Source organism: Onychomys torridus, chromosome 19, assembly GCF_903995425.1.
Source record: "Onychomys torridus chromosome 19, mOncTor1.1, whole genome shotgun sequence".
NCBI classification, from domain to species: domain Eukaryota; kingdom Metazoa; phylum Chordata; class Mammalia; order Rodentia; family Cricetidae; genus Onychomys; species Onychomys torridus.
This window is the reverse complement of record NC_050461.1, coordinates 18,208,033-18,230,799: the sequence shown is the minus strand read 5'-3', so window position 1 is coordinate 18,230,799 and position 22,767 is coordinate 18,208,033. Positions and strand designations below refer to the sequence as shown.

General features: G+C 40.1%; 1 protein-coding gene across 1 annotated transcript in view; it reads left to right on the top strand.

Annotated features, from left to right (window-relative positions):
* The window catches only part of Mcm9 (minichromosome maintenance 9 homologous recombination repair factor), a 73,740-nt gene that overhangs the window by 38,563 nt on the left and 12,410 nt on the right, over positions 1 to 22,767 (top strand). The window contains exons 8-10 of the mRNA XM_036168677.1: positions 7,691 to 7,865; positions 21,280 to 21,482; positions 22,285 to 22,488. Of these exons, the coding sequence (XP_036024570.1) occupies positions 7,691 to 7,865; positions 21,280 to 21,482; positions 22,285 to 22,488 (582 nt within the window). The remainder of the gene's footprint in view (positions 1 to 7,690; positions 7,866 to 21,279; positions 21,483 to 22,284; positions 22,489 to 22,767) is intronic.

The window sequence follows — 22,767 nt, the reverse complement described above, 5'->3', positions numbered from 1 at the left end:
TTCTAGTTAGCAAAGGTGGGATGTCTTCCTTTACCCTATCACCTTGAACTTTTCAGCAGTACCGTGTAGATTTCAGTCTTAACTTCTGTCCTGGCTTGTTGGATTCATTCCTGTGGTTTTAAGCTATAATAAATGGAGACATTTTCTTAATTTGAATGATATAAGAAGAGCATCTACCCTTTCTCTTTTTTAATTAGTTTACTTTTTTCATACAACATATTTAGGTCATATTTTTCATCTCTCCCAACTCCTCCCAGACCCTTCCTACCTCCCTACCCACAGAACTTCATGTTCTCTCTGAAAAACAAACCAAAATAAAGCAACACAATAAAACAAACAAACAAAAAATACAAAAATGAAACTAAAGACACAGACTGCAGTTTGTGTTGGCCAACTGCTTCTGGACCTGGGGCTGCCCTGGAGTATGGTAGATAGGTCCAGTGACACTCCATGGGAGAAAACTGGTTTTTCCTTTGCCAGCAGGTATCAGTTGCAAATAGCTTCTTGGTAAGGAGTGGGGCATTACATCCACTTCCCCTTCTAGAACATGGTGTCTGGTCTGAACCTGTGCGTGTCTTCTGTGTGCCGTGACAGTCTCTGTGGGTTTATATGTGTATCTTCCCTGTTGTGTCTGGAAGATGCTGTTCCCTTGAAGTCATCCACCACCTCTGGCTCCTACAGTCTTTCTGCCTCCTCTTCTGCATAGATCCCCAGGCCTTGAGAGGAAAGGTTTAACAGAGACACCCCATTTAGGATAGAGTGCTCCAAAGTTTTACTCTTTTCACATTGTCCAGTTGTGGGTCTCTTGTTAGTTATCTACCGTAGGAAGAAGCTTTTCTGATGAGGCCTGAGTGATGTACTGATCATTTGGAGTCATCACTATGTTCCTTTAGCAGAATAACAGTACTGGGTTTTTCCCTAGGGCCCATGCCCTAGCTAGTCTCAAGTTCTTGGCCACATTAGCAGTGTCAGATACTGATTCCATCTCATGGAGTGGCCTCAAATCCAATCAGAAAGTGGTTGGTTACTTCCGTAAGAATTGTACCACTGTAGCACCAGTATATCTTGTAGGTAGGTTGCTCTTGTAGGTCATAGATTTGTAGCTGGGTGATACTGATTACTTTTCTACTCCAGTAGCATGCAAAGTACCTTCCAGCACCATGAATTCCAGTCGGTAGGGGTAATGTTTTTAGCTAGGCACCACCTTGATTTCTTCATGTTCAATGACAAAAGTAAACAGTGTCTTCAACAATAGGGTCCTACCATCAGGTTATGGAGAGTAACCAATAGGTTACTGTGATATTTGGGAGGATCTATGAGACCCCTCTCTATTTTTCCTTTGGACAATCCCCCCCATGACTCCTTACTAACTACCTAACATCTGTGGTTATTTGGATTGGAAAACACATATCTAAAGCTTAAAAGCCAACACTCATATATAACATGTAGTATTTGTCTTTTGGAATCTGGTAACCTCACTCAACCATTTACCTGTATATATTATAATTTCATTTTTCTTAATAGCTGAATAGTATTCAGTTATGTAAATGTACTACATTTTCATTATCCCTTCATCAGTTGATGGGCATCTAGGAGGTTTCTAATCTGTAGCTATTATGAATAGAGCAGCAATCTACATGGATGAGCAAGTGTCTCTATAGTTGGATATAGAGTCCTTTGGGTATGTGGCCAGTAGTGGTATAGCTAAAGCTTGAGGTAGCTCTATTCCCAGCTTCCTGAGAAAGTGCCATCTTGATTTCCGTAGTGGCTAAGCCAGTTTTCACTTCCACTAGCAATAAGTGAATGTTCCACTTTCCCACATCTTTGCCAGCATGTGCTGTTATTTGTTTTATTGATCTTGGCCATTCTGATTGGTATAAGATGAAATCTCAAAGTAGCTTTGATTTGCATTTTCCTGATGGCTAAGGATGAACATTTTTTAAAGTTTTTCTTAGCTATTTGTGCTTCATCTTTTGAGAAAATATTTGGTTCTATACGCAAATTTGTATTGATTTGTTTGTTTCCTTGATATGCAGGATTCTTTGGTTCCTTATATGTTCTGGATACCCACCCTCTATAATTGGTAGAGATTTTTTTTATCACATTCTGTGGGCTGCTGCTTTGCTCAAATAATGGTGTCCTTTTGCTTTCACGAGGCCCCACATGGTAATTGTTGATATCCGTGCCTGTGCTGTTGAGGACCTGTTAAGAAAGTCATTTCTGTGCCAGTGAGTTCAAGCCTATTCCCCTTTCTCTCCTGTCGGATTCAGGGTAACTGGTCTTATGACATCCTTGATCCATTTGGATTTGGGTTTGTGTAAGTGATAGATAGGGATCTGTGTACATTCTTGTACACGGGGCTTTCCAGTTTGACCAGCACCACTGGGTGACGATACTGTCTTTTCTGCAATGTATACTGTGACTTCTTTGTCAAAACTCAGGTGTGGAATTGGCTGGGTGCTCAGTTAATACTATTCGTCAATGTGTATTTTAATGCCAATACTATGCTATTTTTAGTACAGTAGCTCTGTAATACAGCAGGAAATCTTGGATGGTGATACTTCCGGCAGTTTTTATATTATTCGCGATTGTTTTAGTTACCTTGTTTTTCTTTTTTATGTTTTTCTATGAACTTGAATATTGTGTTTTCAATTTCTGTGAAGAGTGTGTTGGAGTCTTGATGAGGATTGTATTGAGTCTGTGGGGAGATCTTTCCATGTCCTGATACCTTCTTCAATTTCTTTTTTCCGTTTCTTAAAGTTTTTATCATAGCAGCCTTTCACTTGCTTGGTTAGAGTATCACAAGATTTGTTTTTCTTTATTTCTTCCTTAGTCTGTTTGTCATTCATATATGTAAGAAAGATGCTGTTTGGGGGCTACTTTGCTGAAGTTGTTAGTCAACTATAAAAGTTTCCTTGTGGAGTTTTTAGGATCATTTATACATACAATCATATCATCTGTACACAGAGTGCTTTGCCTTCTTCTTTTCCTATTTGAATCCCTTTGACCTTCTTGGGCGGGGGTTGTCTCCCTGCTCTAGTTACGACTTCAAGTACTCTAACTATATTGAATAAGTATGGAGAGAGTGGGCATCCTTGTTTTGTTCCTGATTTTAGTAGAAATGCTTTGAATTTCTCTGTTTAAGATGAAGTTGGCCATGGGCTTGCTGTGAATCATCTTTATTATGTTGAGGAATGTCCTCTGTATCCCTAGTTCTCCAGGACTTTTATCATGAAGAGAAACTGGGTTTTGTCAAAGGCCCTTTTTGTCTAATGAGATCATCATGAGGTTTGTCTCTTTACGTGGTAGATTACGTTTATCTATTTACTTATGTTAAGACATGCCTGCACTATTTGGAGGAAGCCAACTTATATCTATCCTTTCTGGTGAGGTACATCCCTAAGAGCTGAGGTGTGAGAAGTGGTACTTTTTGGAACACATTTACCAGCTCAAAGCTTCCATTTGAGTGTGTGTGTGTGTGTGTGTGTGTGTGTGTGTGTGTGTGTGTTAGTGTTGAGTTGGGAGAGAAAGGGAAGCATACAGAGAAGTTTGTCACACACCCAGAACAGCCATCCGCACAAAGTTTTAGGCATTTTTGCATAAAAGCTTCTCGGGAACTTCTTTCACATTTCAGAAAGCATAACTATCCAGTTTTGAGAAATCGTTTCTATTAGTGACGCTTGTTTCACTGTGGCGCATGCTGCCCGCCGAAGCTCTTCACTCCCATTCCAGGAGTGAGGTCCCTGCTGTGACAGATTTAATCCTGTTTGCATTGCTGAGTTGTTTGTGCAGCTGTCATAACTGGTTTACCAGGAGCCTTTGCTGCCAGTGACCCCCTTTCATGTTTTCAAGGAGTCTTCCTTACAGTGTCACTGACTTTTTGTGTACTAAATTTTCCCCCGCTGTTACCTTAGGATGCAAACGACAGGAAAATGGGTGCCCTGTTATTGTTTGTTAACTTGTGGAAAGTGCCAAACACTTCATTGAGCAACCTTAATTTTGTTCTGCAAAGGACAAAATTTTTCCAAGTGTATGACTGCCTCTGACAGGTGTCATTTTATAAAAAAACTACATAGCATGTATTGACTAAAGATGCTACTTGGGAAGTGCCAATGAGGAAGGAAATGTTCTTAGTAATCTGTTTCACAAAGAAAGCAGGATTGAAGTATATGGTGAGAAATCCACTGAGTCTTTTTAAAGGGCAAAGGAATTTATTAAGGGAAAAACTCACTGGACAGCACAGAATAGTCACAGGTTCCAGACTGCTGTTCTGGCCTTCCAGCTTACGTGCATCTCATGTATTAAGGGTCCCAGCGAGGCCACACCCCAGGGACATGTACTTCAAGGTCATAGGCAGGTAGTGCAGTAGCCTGCTGCATCTCTAGGGGTGGTGCTTCAAGGTCATAGACAGGACACCTATCTACTACAGAAGTACCTCAAGGGAGTTAGAGAATATTATAACCATTATTATACCATTACATTAATCCTTGGCAAGCACGATATTTGAGCATGTTATATGTTTAAACACATGCTTTGATATTAGCTTGCTGAATCGATAAATACAAGCATCCTTAACACACACACACACACACACACACACACACACACACACACACGATGAGTTGGGATTCTCCCCTTGCTCATTGGTTGTTTTCTGCCTTCCTGTTCTTGCATTAAATTCCCAAAGTGTAAAAGTAACGCCATCCTGAATATAAGCATTTGGCATGCTAAATACTTAATATTTATACTGTGTTTTCAGCATTAAAAACACCCCATTCCCCTTTGCCTCTCAAAATAAAAACTGTTTTCTTTGTGTATCTGAAATTCAACAAATTAAGAAATGTTATTAAAAAATAAGTATGCATCTTAGGTTTTAACTGTTTACCATAAATTTCAAGGAACACCAAAGGAGCCCTTCTGTACTAAGAGTCACAGGATTGGAAAGGACTTTAGGTTACTTCTGCATTGCATAAAATACCTTTGTATGCTTTCTTTGACAAATACCAATTCCTACTCTAAATGATAAGGAATGAGGACTCTAGTGTGATTATAACCTTATTTGTGAATGCTGTAAATTTCTAGTCCTTGAAAGTTATTGTTGCAAACTATTTAGGATAATAAAGAAATGCAGGTTAGAAGTTAGTCACCTATAACAATCAAACTTGTAGTCATGTTGGATATGTTTTCAAGGTCAAACAGATATATTTTACATAGATAGATAGTCTTCAAACACTTCAGAGATCTACAGAATATGACATTTAAGATGTTTTAATAACAAGGTTTTTCATGACAGTGAGACATGATGGCCATTGAAGAAACTCCATATGGAGTTTGCTGTCAATGTAGTAAAACTAGACATTTTAGGAACGCTAAAGGTTTTCATACCATCCCTCAAAATGCCCCTCAATTCTAGCTTTCTCTCTCTAAATCCCTCTCAAAACACCATCTCCCCTCCCCCTCACCACCTGATCCTCCTGTTCCTGTCCTTACACCACACCCAGTCCACCCATAAAATCTGTTTCCCCTTCTAGAGAGATCCATGTGTACCTCCTAGTCCCTTCCTCTAGAGCTAACCTCTCTGGGTCTATGGATTGTAATTTGCTTATCATGTATCTAATGGCTGATATCCACATATAAGCAAATGCATACCATATTTATCTTTCTGAGTCTGTGTTACTTTACTCAGCATGTTTTTTTTTTCTAGTTCTATCCATTTGTCTGTAAATTTCATGATGTCATTTCTTTTAATGTTTGAGTAATACTCCATTGTGTAAATGTACCACATTTTCTTTATCCATTCTTCTGTTGAGGGGCACCTAGGTTGTTTCCAATGTCCTTATAGGTGCCCTGACTTAGCAGTCTGATCTTTTAGGAGTACCCAATAGTATCTCATGCTCTTATAGAGGTGGACGCAAAACAGCAAACAGTTGTTAACACCGATGGAAATGATAAGCATGTTTCCAGTCACGATATTGAGGAGGTCACAGCTCCTCATATGTATGGTTGGATTCTGACTCACCTATTATGGACTCACTAGTCAATAAAGCAAAGTGGTTAAAAATGAGTCAGCTACATTTGATTTGAATCCTATGTCACCCTGGCTACTAGACTGCAGGTAAGTTTCCTAGTATATAGCAGCCTCAGTTTATTTATCTGTAAAAAAAACAGTGAGTCTAAACATGTAAATGGAATGCGTGGAAAGTTAACTAAAAGGAATATGGCACATGGTGAATACTTACAATGGCTGCTGCTGATAAAAATGAATACATTTCTGGCCAGGCTGACCAAGGTGGGGAGAAAATAAAAAGAGAAGTCCTAAGGTGCAAGTATGAAGAAATAAGGAGAGGGCACAATAGTACACCTTACACTGAACTTCGAAAAGGAAGTACTCTTAGCAGTTTGACACTAGTTATAAAAGTGCTGTCATTAGGTCACGTTTACCCTAACTAATACGTCACATGAAGTAATTCAAAACTGGTAGAGATAAATATAAGATATATTATAACACTATAAAACTAATAGGAGAAGACACAAGAAGAAATGGGAAGTTCTTCTCTTTTCCAGCCCTACATGTAGGGAGAAAAGTCACTACTTTATTTGATGAGTGTAAGAATGAACAAACTGAAGAATTACCCTTTCTGACCCATCAAAGAGATGAGGACACGGGACAAAACACTGGCTAGAGCTGGAGGCAGTCAGGGGGATGCTGAGAATTACAAATTGCTTGGCTGAACCTCTTCAAACAAGTACCCAAAGAAACAAAACCAAAAACCAACAAAGGAATACAAAGTCCTCAACCATAACTGAGGCTTGCTAGGAGCATAAAGTGACCAGTTGGAGTTAAAAGTCACAGGTCCCAGCCACAGGGGACACCACACTCCCATAAGTTTTACCTCTAGAAGATATAATCTCACAATGAAGACAGGAGCCCCTTTCTGCTTCCAGCAGCAGAGGAAAGGACTGTTTAAAATATGCAAGATTTGCTCTTCTTAACAAGGCCTGTCCTCAGGAGAAACGATTTTACCAGAGCTTACTCTATCTGGGAGGAGGATATCTGGTTTCAGCTTCCTTCAGCCATCCCATAGCACCCAAGGTGGGAAAGAAGGAAAAGAAAAAGAAACCCCCAAGCTGAGAAGCACTTGTAAAATACACAGACAAGGTGTACAGCTCAGTAAAGGGCTTCGGAATGCTCCAGCTAGGTCCCAACTCAACACCACAAGACAAAAGACCATTCCTTTTCTGTGTTTACCTTTCAACAACAAACTCAGAAGTGTGGCCCAAGGCAGAACCATAATCTGAAAGGACAGAACAATGATCAGGTTCAGATTCCTGTTTCGCAGAGATGTTGAAATGGTAGGACAGGGTTTAAAACAATTACATGATTACTATTTAATACAACTGAACAAACAAATGGAAGGTTTAAAACAATTACATGATTACCATTTAATACAACTGAACAAACAAATGGAAGATTTTAGAGACTTAGTTGCCACAAAATACTAGCTCAGACATTAGACTATTTACAGAACATAAGCACTTCTGAGGGCTTCCAGCACCTAGACACCTGGCTTAGCATCCTGGTGCTGTCCATCTTGAGTGCAAATGAGAGCCTTGACTGTGCTTTTCTGTTTCGTTGATAGGAGATACACTTTGGAAAATAAAAGTTGATGTAACTTCCTTGTTTTCTCAGGTCTGACAGTAACAGCTGTAAAGGATTCAGGAGAGTGGAATTTGGAGGCTGGGGCCTTGGTGCTTGCAGATGCTGGCCTTTGCTGTATTGACGAATTTAACAGCCTCAAAGAGCATGACAGAACCAGTATTCATGAAGCAATGGAGCAACAAACCATAAGTGTCGCTAAGGCTGGGTAAGCATTTCTGTTCTTTAAAGTCTATGGAAGTAGAAAGATTATTCACCATAAATTCAAGGAAAATGGAAAGCTTGTTGGTACATTCAAGGGGTTATCAATTATTACTCTCCAAGTACAAGGTTTTTCTTACTAGACTATAGAAGTTAACAAGGAGGGCTGGAGAGATGGCTCAGAGGTTAAGAGCACTGACTGCTCTTCCAGAGGTCCTGAGTTCAATTCCCAGCAACCACATGGTGGCTCACAACCATCCATAATGAGATCTGGTGCCCTCTTCTGGCCTGCAGGCATACATGCTGTATACATAATAATTAAATAAATCTTTAAAAGAAAAGTTAACAAGGAAATAACAGTGAATTATTGAGAAAAAGAAATGTTAAAAATAAAGTATGAAAGTAGACTTTCTTAGTATACTTTTTTCTATGTTAGAGACACCATGACCAGTGCAGTATTTAACTGAGGGCTTGCTTATAATTTCAGAGGGCTAGCCTGTTATACAGGGAAGCACAGTGCAAGGCAGGCAGGCAGGCAGGCATGGCGCTGGAATAGTAGCTAAGAGCTTAGATCCTGATCCTCAGGCAGCAGGCAGAGAGAGAGAGCAAGACTGGGCCTGGAGAGGGCTTTTGAAACCTCAAAGCCCTCCTCTAGTGACACACCTCCCCTATCAAGGCCACATCTCCTACTTCTTCCTAAACAGTCTACCACCTGGCTTATGGGGCTGTCCTCATTCACATGGACTGACTTAGCTCAGTAGGAGCTATTTATGGCTCTCTTTCAACACAAGACTCAACGTATTCTTTCCATAAAAATGGTGTATGTTCAGGGCATATTAATTATTAGGGATTTTGAAAGATTCTTGGAGTGTAATAGAGATAAATCTAGTGAAGTATCTTCTAAGATGATACCTAAAAACCATAAAGCATTATAAGACCAGGGAGGCACACTTTGCTTCGCCTATCAGAAGGTAATGCTGTTATGATGCATCTTCCCAAACCATTTTATAGGCTTCATGCTGCTCCAGTTAGAATACTAGGAGTTTCTAGTTGATAAGCTGATTTTAAATTTTACAAAGAAAGACATATAAACTATACATCAAAACAATTTGGAAAGGATAAATATGGAAAAGCATATGATCCAGCTCTCCCTTTCTTGGGTATATACTTAGAAGAGTCATATACAGTAAAGATACTTACACATCCATATTTATTGCTGCACTACTCACAATCTTGGAAATGGAAGTCCATCAACAGGTGAATGAATGAAGAAAATGTGCTACTATATACACAATGGCATTTTATTTAGTCATAATGAAAAAATGAATCATGCCATTTACAGGAAAATGAATAGAACTGTACATTATTGTGTTAAGCAAAATAAGCCAGACTCAAAGTCCAGTACCACATGCTTTCACTTACGTGGGAAGGGAGGAAGAAATCTTACCAGAGTAGGACGGGGAAAGGTGGGAAATGGAAACCGTGGGACGTGACAGCAGAGAGGACTGTTTGAAGAGGGAAGGGGACAGCAGGAGGGACATGGCAGGGCGATGAGGGAAGGGGACATTTAGACCAAAGTGTGACTGATAGATATGGGGGAAAAGAAAGAACCGTGTGACTTTGTATGTCAATGTAGAACTAATTTTTAAAAATTATGTCAATGAAATAAATATGCTAGAATAATTTGATATCCACATGCAAAAAGGAACTTGTACAACATGGTTTATAGCAGCTTTTTATAGACATGGTTCCATCCATATATGAAATTCTAGAAAAGGCAAAGCTGAGGAGAGATCGGGTCTATGTTTGCTGGGGGGTTAAGGAAGAGAAAAGACCACAGAAAGACATCTTAAAGGGATGTCATTTTCATATTGTGTAAATTATACCACAGTAATCCTTAGTTCTAAAAGCATGGAAACTCAAGAATTTGCCCCCAAATCACTGTCAGGTTGCTGCTGAGGTTTCTGCACACTTCCTCTTCCTGATTGGTGTCCGTGTATGAACAGAGTTCACAGCTTCTGTAGTAAACCTACCTAGAAAAGTACCACAGAAGAAGAGATTGAAGGAGGTGGAAGGAAGTAACGTGGTCTGAGACGCTGGTAGACTTACCCACAGTTGCCCTGTTGTAACTGAAATAACGTCTCCCAAAGGAAATACTTTGAAGACTAATTTTCAGATTGGATTTCCTTGTCTGAGGAGAAAAAGAGGACTCCCCTTAGAGTATTAGAAACCTTTGTTGCTTCTTCTGGGCAGTTTTTTATTGTTTCTTCTGTAAACTAGAACAGATATCTAACATGTATTAAGGCAGTTTGCCTAAGCAGCAGCTTGAACATTCTGTTTTAATGAATTGTTCACTGGGGTTTCCTGTGTAGATCACCACACCCTGGGCAGAGTGAAGATAGGTTATACAAAAACATTTGTACTATGGTTTAAGGTAAAATCCCCCCCCCCCTTGTATTTCTGACCTGTCTTGACTTCAATCCAGTGTGAATACTTCCTTGAATGGAGGCACTCACCACAATTAGTATTTTAGCCTTCTGGCCTTTTTACATTTTTAAAAGAATTTTTACTTTTACAAAGCAATTTAGCATATTTATTTTGTCTGAAGAGTATTATAGGGATTGGAGCGATGGCTCATTGGTTAAGAACATCCGCTGCTCTTCAAGAGGACCCAGGTTTGATTCCCAGCACCCATGTGGTGGCTCACAACATCTGTAACTCCAGTTCCAGGGGATCCAAAGTCCTTTTCTGGCCTCCAAGGCATTAGGCACACAGGTGGTGCAAGGATGAACATGCAGATAAAACACCTATATACATAAAATAATAATGTAAACATTTACAGATTGATGTAATTTACTATAGTCAAGGAGTAATAGTTCAAGGATCACTCTTCTCTAGTTATTACAACTAAACTGGGTCTTAATCACTCTTCTTGTGTTGATATTGTTGGCACTCTTCCCTGCATAACTATTCTGGGATTCATAAATGTGGGGGGCCTGCCCATTTCTCTGTGGGAGGCCTGCTCCCACTTTTTCCCCAGGGTACTCTTGAGGAGGGAGGAGAGAGAAATATTTAGATAGAAGGATAGAGGGGAGAGAGACAAATAGAAACACAGGATAGCCTCAGGAGGGCCTGGATCATTATCCACCAATCCCTTCTGCTTTTTCTAAAGGGCTATTTATAGGAATACCATGGAGTGGAGCAAAAGACCTCCCCCTAGCACAGCCAAGTGCAAACCTTTCAATCACCTGGTAACCACACACATGGTCAAGCAGTCCTATAATGTAGCTCTGCTGGGTAAAGCAAGCTCCAATTTCACTGGGAAACTTTTGTGGGCCTCCACACATAAAGACATGTATACTATTATACTGTTAGCATGTATTTTAAAAGACTCAATTCGTAACACTACATAGTATGTAATTATGTGTTTTTTATATTTGATTTCTCTATATTGAAAATGATTCTTTTTTATTGATTAAAGATAATTGTAATCACATTATGATAGCAAAGCTGGAATTACTGTGTTCTCTGAATTTAGTAACTTTTCCAGTCTGTTTTCTGGGACGGAAGGATCCACATGTTAACGTGCATTCAAGAGGTAACTGATTTTGATTCTGAGCATTGTGTTTATAGTGCATGCCGACCTGGAATTCTCAGCTGGGCTTAACGTTTCTCATACCTTAAATTTTAAATTTCGTTAAAAAACAGAACAGTCATTACAGCGAGGGTTTAATCACATTTTCCTTCAAAAGGAATGGCTTGAAATGAAAACTCCCAGGCAGAGCAGATGCTTCCAAGAGGCCAAACACCTTTCCTCCCACATGATTTTTTTCTTTAATTTTCTACAAAATCACTTCCTCTCTCATCACTCAGAAGCAAGCAATATTCAACATGGACAACAGCTTATTTAAAATAAAGCACACCTGAATTGTAGACATACTATAGAAAGTCACAATGGTTATTGTAGAGAGTAAAAGTTCCTATCTCAAAGACAGCTGGCATCAATGGTAACCTAATGGGTTTTTGACCTTGTGTGATGGGCCTGTCTTTATTCTCTGTAAATCAATGCCATGGCCCTTCCTTCCAAGATCTTCTTTTGCTGTTGTTTTTTCATTCTTTTTGTTTGTTTTTTTGAAGATAGGGTTTCTTTGTGTAGCCCTGGCTGTCCTGGAACTTGCTCCATAGACCAGACTAGCCTCGAGAACTCAGAGATCCGCCTGCCTCTGCCTCCCGAGTGCTGGGGTTAAAGGTGTGCATCACTACTGTCGGCTGTTGTTATTTTTTTTTTTTTAACATTTTATGAATAATAGAATTATGCCATTTCCCTCTTTCCTTTCTTTCCTGCAAACCCACTCATGCATGCCCACACTCCTCTTCCAAATTCATGTCCTCATTTTTTTTTTCACACACACCACCACCACCACTACCACCACTACCACCACACACACACACACACACACACACACACACACACACACACACACACCCCTAAATACATACATACAGTCTGCTTAATCTGTATGTTATTTCTGTGTATGTGTTTTCAGGGCTGACTATTTGATGTTAGATAACTAACTGTGTGTCTGTCCCCTAGAGAAAAACCTATCTCCTGCTCTCAGAACCCCCTAATCACTGACAGTTCTTTGTCGAGGGTGGAGGCCTCCTGAGCTTTTCCCTTTCCATCTTAGCATGCCTGTTGATGTCATCCTTGTTGCTGTCATGTTTAGGCAGCCATGATGGTGTAGCTGCTTCTGACACCAGGTTCTTCTGAACTTGAAGTATGCATATGTCTACCTCCTGGCTCAGTGCCTGACATACAGTCAATGGATAGAAGCTAGAGCTACTGGGATACACTATTTTATTCCTAAATACGACTATGTACACACAACATAAAACTTACCATCTCAACCATCTTGAAGTGTATAGCTTATTCATGCTAAGTGCCCTCCCATACTTAGGCACTGCTTTGACATCTAGCTCATATGCTCTTGTTCTAGAAGGGAGGCTACTTAAGGACTCTTCAAAATTATTTTAAGTGTATATGTGAAGGTGTTTACAGTATTCTCCATATTTCTGCACTCAGTTGAGTCTCCAAAATACCTTCATAGTAATTGCATCAACATCATTATATTAATAAATGAAAAAAATTATATTCAGGCTTTCTTTGAAGTAGTTTTGTACTTTAGATCGATTCTGCTAAGGGTATATATATTGTTAGAGTTTGTATAGGCAGTGCTGAGAAAAATCCACTTAAGGACTCACTTTGTCTAAAGGCTTCAGCTGTTTCCGGCCAGGTCATCTGGCTCCACAGTTTCTGTGCCTGTGAGGGCATAGAACAGCCAGCCAGGCAAAAGTCAGGGTAGAGCAGAGCTGGTAACCTCCTGGCACCCCAGAGGCTCTTAGTCACACCTGAGGTTTCTACTCTAGTGTGTCCTATGGAGTTCGGTTAGCTGGTTTCCATTGTCTTTTGTTGTTATTGTTTTGGGGTTTTAGGTTTTTCAAGATAGGGTTTCTCTTTTCCCCCCTGCCTATCTTGGAACTCACTCTGTAGAGCAGGCTGGCCTCTCCCTCCTGAATGCTAAATTAAAGGTGTGTTTGCATGTACATTGAAGTTCATAATATTTTATCTCTCTTAGTTTTAGTTTTGATTTTAGGGGTTTTGTTTCATGGATTAATTTTTCTTGATTATCTGTAATGTGTTTGGAGAATAATTTTGAAGCTTTGATACAAAAAGTTGCTATTATTCTATGGGAACGTAGAAATCCAATGCTGTATTTTTTGTAATTATTGTTCTTGTTGTTTGTGTTATATTATTAACTTTTGCTAAACATTTTAACATATCATCCCTGCTTTTTCTGAACTATAGTTATAAAATAATTAGAAACAATTAAATAATTACTTTGAAGAGCTCAAATATAGAAACACTATTAGACTTGTTCTGGCCTCACACCCGTGCATGCAACTTTAATTAAACCTGGTGACTCATAAAAAAATAAAAATAAATTTTAAAAGATGTGAAAGTAGAACACCTTGTTGGAAACGAGTTTAGAGGGAGCTCGAGGGGTAAGAAGCAGTAATGAGATGAAGTTGATCAAAATACATTATGTATATGTATGAAATTATTAAAGAATTAAGATTTTTTTAAAATGTCAGACTTTCAGGTTATAAAAGACTGTGTGTATCCTTTGGTATCAAAGACTAGGAAATTTAGAGGATGTTTACAAACAGTACAGAAAAGACTTTCCAGTGGTGACAGCTGCTTGGATGTTGGGTCGGTTGACTATAGGATTATGAAAGTCTTCAAGTTTAGAGAAGAAAAATGTATGTAAGAAATTCAAGTATTGCCGGGCAGTGGTGGCACACGCCTTTAATCCCAGCACTCGGGAGGCAGAGCCAGGCGGATCTTTGTGAGTTCGAGGCCAGCCTGGGCTACAGAGAGAGATCCAGGAAAGGCACAAAGCTACACAGAGAAACCCTGTCTCGGAAAAAAAAAAAAAAAAAAAAAAAAAAAAAAAAAAAAAAAAAAAAAAAAAAAAAAAAACAAAGAAAGAAACGAAGAAAGAAAGAAAGAGAGGGAGAGAGAGAGACAGAGACAGAGAGAGAGAGAAAGAAAGAGAGAAAGAAAAATTCAAGTATCTAATGAGGTCACTTAGAACATAACCTTTAATATAACGCCTATGAGACATAATAAATTATGAACTAACCTACAGATTGAATGGTAGCTTATTCAGCTATTGGCTGGTTTTCTGTAGAATATAGACATAAATTGTGGTTTTACATATATGATGAGATGTAGAACATGATGTATTCTAGACAGAGCAAGTTCAGAAGCCAACATCAAATGCTCCCACTTTTAGTGACCACAAGGATGCAGTGGACATATTCAGAATTACTGTAACAATGGAATAGAGTCCAGAGCTAGCCTGGCTGTATGGGGTTCCAGCTCCATGGTTTGCTATTTGGACATGTATCTTATTGGGCTTCTGTTGCAGTGCTAAAACACTATGAACTAAAGCAAGTTGTGGAGAGAGGGGTTATGTCAGCTTATAGTTGTGATCCAGTTAGCATAGAGGAGAGTCAGGGCAGGAATTCGAAGCAGGAACTGAAGCAGGGGCCATGGAAGAGTGCCACTTACTGCCTTGTTCTGCATGGCTTGCTCAGGCTGCTTTCTTACACACCCCAGGACCACCTGCCCAGGAGTGTTACCACCCACACTGGGCTGGGCCCTCCCACATCAATCATTAATCAAGAAAATCCCCCACAGACATTCCGGTAAGCCAATCTACCTAATTGAGGGGAAATGAGGTTCCTTCTCAAATGACTCTAGCTTGTGTCAAATTGAGAGAAAACTTAACTGTGAGCACATACTCCTAGACTTTTTTAATAGTGAACTGCATTTCTGTACCATGATTTGGGGTGGGATTTTGTTAAAGTAGATGTAAAATAGCAGCTGTATACCTCATTGTCACTATAGTACCAACTCTTTCATTATCCTTAGTAGTGGAGCTTTCCTTCCTGGAACCACTTTGGATATCTTCAAGAGAGGTCCAGCTAGATACTATCATTCTTAGTAAAAGGTGTATATCAGAACAGCCCCAGGGCCCCTAAGCAGCTTATGAGTTGGCATATCTTGGTCTGGTGGCAGTCTCGGATTGGTTGGCTCTTCCTCCAAAGCAGTCAACACAGAGGAGACTGGTGGTATGTGCTTGGTGAGTGGTCCAGCATGGGGCCTGTCCAGAAGTGTATTGAGGACAAAATCACTTAAGGAATATACCAAGAATGGGTCTTGAGGCAAGTTCTAGAAAATAGTAGCTGAGGTATGTAGACAAAATGGCCTGATGAGTTCTTCTCCACAGGACTTCAAAGGCTCCAAGGACATAGGACATAGTTATGTGTGGCTAGTGCTTGCTATCTAGGCTCAGTTTAGCCTGCATAACTTCTCTAAAGATTATATACTTCCCAATTGTGAATATATATTCATGTCTTGATTCTTTGTAGTTTGTGCTTTCATTGTGACAGTAACACAGCAAGGTGCTTTTGAGTTGGCAGCTCTGTGCGGCCTAGTGACTAGTGTTTTTCTGTCATCGGTGTTGTGGTGAGAGCCAGGGGAGGTGCTCCTCAGATGCCACTGGACTCTCTTGTTCATTCTTATACGACTCATTCTGTATCACTGAACTATTTAAGGAAGTTGGATTCGTTCCAACAGTAGCTCATCTAGTATTTTGGTTAACAGCTTTTAGAGTCTTAAATTCATTACCTCTAACTAGAATCCTGTTAACCTTCCTGATGCAAAATGTCAAGTAAATGCCAAATGCAAAACTCTTTAGGAAAAAATTCTAGAGATCTATGGCATGACACAATATTAATTAGCAGCAGATAATGTTAAGTGTGAAAAGGAATAATCACAAATTCTACTAAAAATTAAAGGTACAACTACTTTGAATTCCATTCTTAGGGAAACACTTACCTTGTCTTTATTCCTTGGTTCTAGCACTTTCAAATGTGATCCCATAGGATATGAGTCTTTCAGCTACAACCATCATTTATATATTCTGGCCCTGTCTCTGGAACCATTGCAGATTTTACCTTAAGATGGTCAGTACCTTTCTTACAGCATCATTTTCTAGAACTCATAAAGAATCTGTGTTTGCTCTCTTTCTCCCTTTCTCATCTCTCAAGTCACTTTAGGTTGTTGATTCGGAAAGGACTTTGATTTGGATCGTGATTTCCCTTAATGATGTTAGTGTAGACTGCTCAGAATCTATCCTGCCTATAAGACTACAGGGAGTTTCTCTGGGATTTTTTTTTTAACATATTGCTTTGTACATACTAAAGAGTAATAATTCTTTCAAAAATAAGAACTATAGACTTAATTGTTCCATATTTCTATGCTTATTACCCAAGTTACCTTTTGCATTCAGGTTAAACATTATACACTCTTTTCACATGATGGGCACATATGACATAGCATAGCTCATACATTTTCCATTATAATTGGGAATTGTTACAAAAGTGGGAAGGAGCCAGGTGATTTCTGCAATGTAAAGGCTTATTAAAATGAGACTATAAACAGATAAAAATACTAGGGAAGTCTAGAGTTCACAAAAATTTGCATCATGTTGGTAACCAAAGAGAACCTTCTCAGTAGATGTTGAGGAAGACCATCAATTCATTCCTTGCTCATGTTGCTTAAACCTGCAACCTTTGGGTAAGGCGGTGCTATCTGGCCACATTACCCATACTAACCTCAAGCTCTTAAGAGTAAGGGCTCCTCCTGCTTCAGATTCTCAATCAAGTAGCTGGGACAAGCATAGCACTGTTTGTCACACTGGAACACTTAGCATGTGTGTGCATATGGTGTTGCAAGCATGTGTGTGTCTTAATACACCATCAAAGTTTTTTATTTTGTATAGTTAAGGGATTTTTGGGAATCCTGCTTTGTGCCTAGCAGCTGTGTTTTTTCACTGGGGTTCTCTTAGCATAGGAAAGTGAGATAGTGTAAAAACCTTTATGTGAAGGTTGCATCTCAAACTGGTTTTTTGGACTGATGCCTTTGCTGTTATGGTCGCCATGCTGAAAGGGTCCAGACATACTAGAAAGGACTTTACGCTCTTTTAGTCAGAGTGAACTGACTTCTCCAGGAAATAGTAGTTAGCACACTAGAGAGTTATTTGTTGCTTACGTCAAACACTAATCCCTCATAACCTCATCTTAACCTGAAACCTCCCAAGGGTCCCATCCCCCGTTGACATCATGCCCAATATTAGGAAATTAATATGTGACTCCATTCTCCCCACTCCAGTGCTGGGAGGGTGTAAAATGCAAAACAAAACCTACTGACATGTCTTACGGATATGATTCTTTGTTAAATACAGTCATGGTGTGTTACGGACTGGATCCAGAACTCATTGACTTCATTTTGCTTCCTGCTAAATTCTACATTTGGTGTCTATGAGCTTGTTTACTCTCGATACTTCCTATAAACAGTCCTATCATTTTACTTCCCATGATGCCCTCAAGTCCATCCGCACTGCAGCATGTGTCGGAGCTCCTTAGGTTGAGTGTTCTTTCTTCTATGTGTGCTTGGGTTGTTTCTGTCTCTCAGCAGTTGTGTCCTGGCTGCCAGAGAAGTGGGGTGGCATCAACTGCTCGACTGTGGCTATCTTCATGTCATTTAAGTGGAAGATCTCACAGTCTAATTCACTTTATACCGCTCAGGCAGTTGGCTGGAAATCTGTGTTTCAAAAGCTTCTCAGTCTTGCCTTCTGTCTGGGCTTTGGCATAAGCCTTCTAAGCCTCAGTTTCTAAGCTGTCTTTATCGTCATTCATTTCTCCTGGAAATCCGCTCAGTTCTTTCTTATGGTCATCTCTTTCCTGTGAAAGAAAGTTTATCTTGTTTGTGTCACTGTCTAATGCAGGGTGAAGGAGATGGCCCTGTTTGACCCAGCCCCTCAGCACAGTCTCCTTCCCAGCGTGACTCTGACTCTGGGGCTTTGTCCTTCCTAGTTAACGAAGGAAACCTAGGGAGGATTGTGCAGGGAGGCTGTTAGAGGCTAGAGCATACACCTAGAAGTGGTACATGCTTTGTGTCTGTTTTATTGGTATTCTAGCAGACTTGGTATTATGTATAGCCCTTCTCAACTGTGAAAGGAGATGGAAAACACAGTCTTACTTCACTGCCAAGGGAAAGAAAACAAGATGTGGTGAGGATACAGGAATCACTCCATGGGCTGGAGCTAATTTGGAAGAAGCAACATGTGATAGTTATGACAGCTGTGAGTAAACGTGGGGATCAATCTAGAAAGAGGTGTAGGGAAAGTGATGGGAGGCCATCACACACACACACATTTCTTGAAGACCTGTGAGAATAACTTGTACAGCCTGCTTATGATTTGTAGAATATGTATTACTCTGTACGTAGGAAAATTAAACATATGGATGAAAAAGTGGAAAAGTACCTTTCTCAGAATCTGCAATGTTTTCTGTCCTTAAAGCTATTGCAGAAAAATGTGTCCATCAGCATCATGTTTCAAGACTGTGCAAGCTATGTGTTTAAAATAAATTGAGTTTTATAAACACTAAGCCAAGTGAAGCTTAATTGTTACTTTTTAAATAATGTCCATTATTGAGCAGTGCCTGAGAATGTAAGGATGATAGTACTAAATCAGTCCCTTGAGGGACATCAAATGTAGTACAGAAAATAAGACAAGTAAGTAGATACTTGACATGTCAGGCAGATCAAGGTCACAGCAATGGCATGTCAAAAATGAGTTGGCGCACAAGGACACTGTCCAGAAACAAAAGAGCCCTGATCTTTGGCACTCAGCAGATCTTGGTTTGAGTCTTAGAGCAGCTGCTCTCGGGAAACTGCCAGAAGTGTGTGTCTCCGAACTCTGCTCTCTTTATTTCCAGGCTGATACTAATAGCTAACATCCAGGGTTTTGTGATGATCAGAGATGGTGCATGAAGTGTTTAATATTGTAAATAATGGTATTTTTTATTACTATCACCTATGAAGGTAGAGTTCTTCTAGGATGGCAGTGAGCAAATGTAGCTCATATTTGCTGTCACAGGGCTGTGACTTCTGAGAGGAAGGTATCCCACTGTAAAAATGGTCCCAAGTGCAGAACACACACACACAGATAAAAATGTTACGCTTTTGCTATTAGTAAATGTGGCACATTTTCCAGGATTAGTTAACTTCAAAGTGATACATAAATTAAGCTACAGCCATTCCTGCCACTCCACTGCGTTCCTTAGGACTGCGTGCCTTTTACTAGACATGCATTTTGCTAGCACCCCGACCCATCTCCCTGCGGCCCTTTCCTGGCTAATCTACCCACCGGGTCCTTTCATAATTGCTCCTCAGAACTCCCTGTCACACTGCTTTAGACCTCTTCCCGAGTTCTTTTTCCTCCTGCCCTCTTCTTCTTTCTTATCTAGAACAATGAAAGAAAGCCAAGCAAGGTGGTTCATGTCTGTGGTCCCAGCACTACAGAAGCTAAAGCCAGAAGATCCTGAGTTGGAGTCTGGAGCTGGCATGGGTTGCACAGTAACTTCAAAGTGGTGGGAGGTGGGTAATTCCTGGTGTCAACTTCACCACATCTGGAGTTAACTAAAACTCAAGTAGCTGGGCATACCTGTGAGGGATTTTTCTTCATTAAATCATTTAAAGTGGGGAGACCAACTTTTAATCTGTATCTTTTGAAGTAGATGGTCCACCTTTATTCTGGGCCACACCTTCTGATGGCAGCCTATAGAAAGGACGTGGGAGAAGGAGCTCTCTGCTCTTTGCCTGCTGAACCTCATTCTCAGTTCACTGGCATTAGAACTGACTTCTTTGGGATTCTGGTGTATACCAAAGAGCAGCTGAGACATCTAGACTTGTGCACTGGACCACTACTGAATTCTTGGACTTTCCATTGGTAGACAGCCATCGTTAGACTAGCAGGACCACGGCCTATAAGTCACTCTAATAAATCTCATATATATACATATATATACACATACATATATATTATGTGTATGTGTATATATATGTATATATATTTTCATTCTATCAGTTCATTCCTTTAGAGAACCCTAATACAGATTTATTGATGAATGATTGATTGATAGACAGACAGATAAAAAGTCAAAACAAAATAAGCAAATACATAGGAAGTTTGTGCTTCAACCGTTTCCCAGTATCATCCTCTCCGTCTACCCTCCAAAGCACATAGAGCCTTCAAATTAATAACAGATGACTTGAAGGGTTTGTTCGAAAGCTGCTTCCTCTCATTTCTCTGATTATCTTTTCCATCTGGATAGGCACATACATGCTACCTCATTTTCCCTGTAACTTTAACCATACAGAACTTCCTGGATGCTGCCTTGAGTGGGATAATAGCTAGGAGACTGCGGTGTCCTTAAGCATTGTGTCCATGCTTGGTTTAATTTCACACGCCTCTTAGTACTTAACATAGAGGGTTCTGCTCATCATAGGAGCGCAGGACGTGTTTATGGAACCATTCTCTTCAAGACACTCATTCCAGTTTATTTTGTTTCAACTTGGTGTTTGAGATGTCTTCTTCTGTCTCTCCATTTTCTTTCTCAGAAGTTTCTCTAGCTTTTCAGCATACAAGCACAGCCCAATTTTTTTGTTTGTTTTTTTGTTTGTTTGTTTGTTTGTTTTTGGTTTTGTTTTGTTTGTTTGTTTTTCGAGACAAGGTTTCTCTGTAGCTTTGGAGCCTGTCCTGGACCAGCTCTGTAGACCAGGCTAGCCTCGAACTCACAGAGATCCACCTGCCTCTGCGTCCCGAGTGTTGGGATTACAGGCATGCACCACCACCGCCAGGCTGCACAGCCCAATTTTATAACAAGTGTTATCTTTCCTCTTGTTTGAATCTCAGGTAATGAACTGTTCCCTTTTATCTTGGTAGCCTTGTTTGTAAGCTGAACACAAGGACCACCATCCTGGCAGCAACTAACCCCAAAGGCCAGTACGACCCCCAGGAGTCCGTGTCTGTGAACATTGCCCTCGGGAGCCCACTCTTAAGTCGATTTGACCTCGTCCTGGTTTTGCTCGATACCAGGAACGAAGACTGGGATCGTATAATTTCTTCCTTCATCTTAGAAAATAAAGGTAGGTGAAGAGAAATGAAAGATGAGACCTAACCAAAGGACGTTCCCTTAAACTAAATACTCAAGATGTCTGTGTTGGCAGTAGTTAGTGGCTTTAGAATAATGAACAGATGGGAAAGTGGCTTTCTCCACCTCTATCATGAGAGTATAGTTGTACTATATATGCATATAGGTAAGTAGGTAGGTAGATAGGTAATGGATGGGTGGAGAGGGAGAGAGAGAGAGAGAGAGAGAGAGAGAGAGAGAGAGAGATCCTTTATCATAAGAGCCATCCTTGTGGTTAAAAAATTAATACTCTTGCACACAAAGAAAACTGGAGAGAATTATGAAATGGAAATCAATAAATGTTAGTTTTCCTTAAATTAGACTTAGTCAAGTTATTACTGTGAGTGAGACCAGAATTATTCTAAACAATTTTCACTCTGGGGTAAGTTTCTTTTTTATTAACCTTACATCATAAGACAGTTTGTTCTGGAACTGCATGCTACAAGAATAGGTGTGGATTTCAGTGGACATGAAACCTGAAGCTTGCCTTCTTTTAATGTGTATAGGAGCCGGGAGCGGTGGTGTGCACCTTTAGTCCTAACACTTGAGAGGCAGGCAGATCTCTGTGAGTTCTAGGTCACCCTGGTCTACATAGTGAGTTTCAGGACAGCCAGGGATATCTATGCAGAGAGATTCTGTCTCAAAAAAGACAAAAATAAAAGAATGAATGTGTATAGGAACTTTTTCAAATTCCTCAAAATATGATGTTTTCCAGATGTTTTTAGTTTACTGATTCAGTGTCCGATGTACATGCACAGGTTATCCAAGCAAATCAAAGAATCTGTGGAGCATGGAGAAGATGAAAACCTACTTCTGCCTCATTAGGAATCTCCAGCCCACACTGTCTGATGTGAGCAATCAAGTTCTCCTCCGATACTATCAAATGCAAAGACAGAGTGATTCCCGCAATGCAGCCCGGACCACCATCCGCCTACTGGAAAGCTTGATTCGACTAGCAGAAGGTTCATTTCATTCTACAGATATTTTTATTGAGTGCCTAGTTTGTACAAGGCGTGTGCCATGCATTCAAAGATGATAAGAGTAATCTCTGCTCAAAGGTACTCATGTGTCACTTAAAAAGTAAAGGCTGAGAGAGTGTCAGGACATGGGATAACTTAGCTGATGAAGATTCTTGCCCCAAGCCTGAAAACTCATGTTCAATCCCTTGGTGGCACATGGTGGAAAGAAAGAATTAACTCCCACGAGTTGTCCTCTGCCCTCCATACACACACATGCCAACA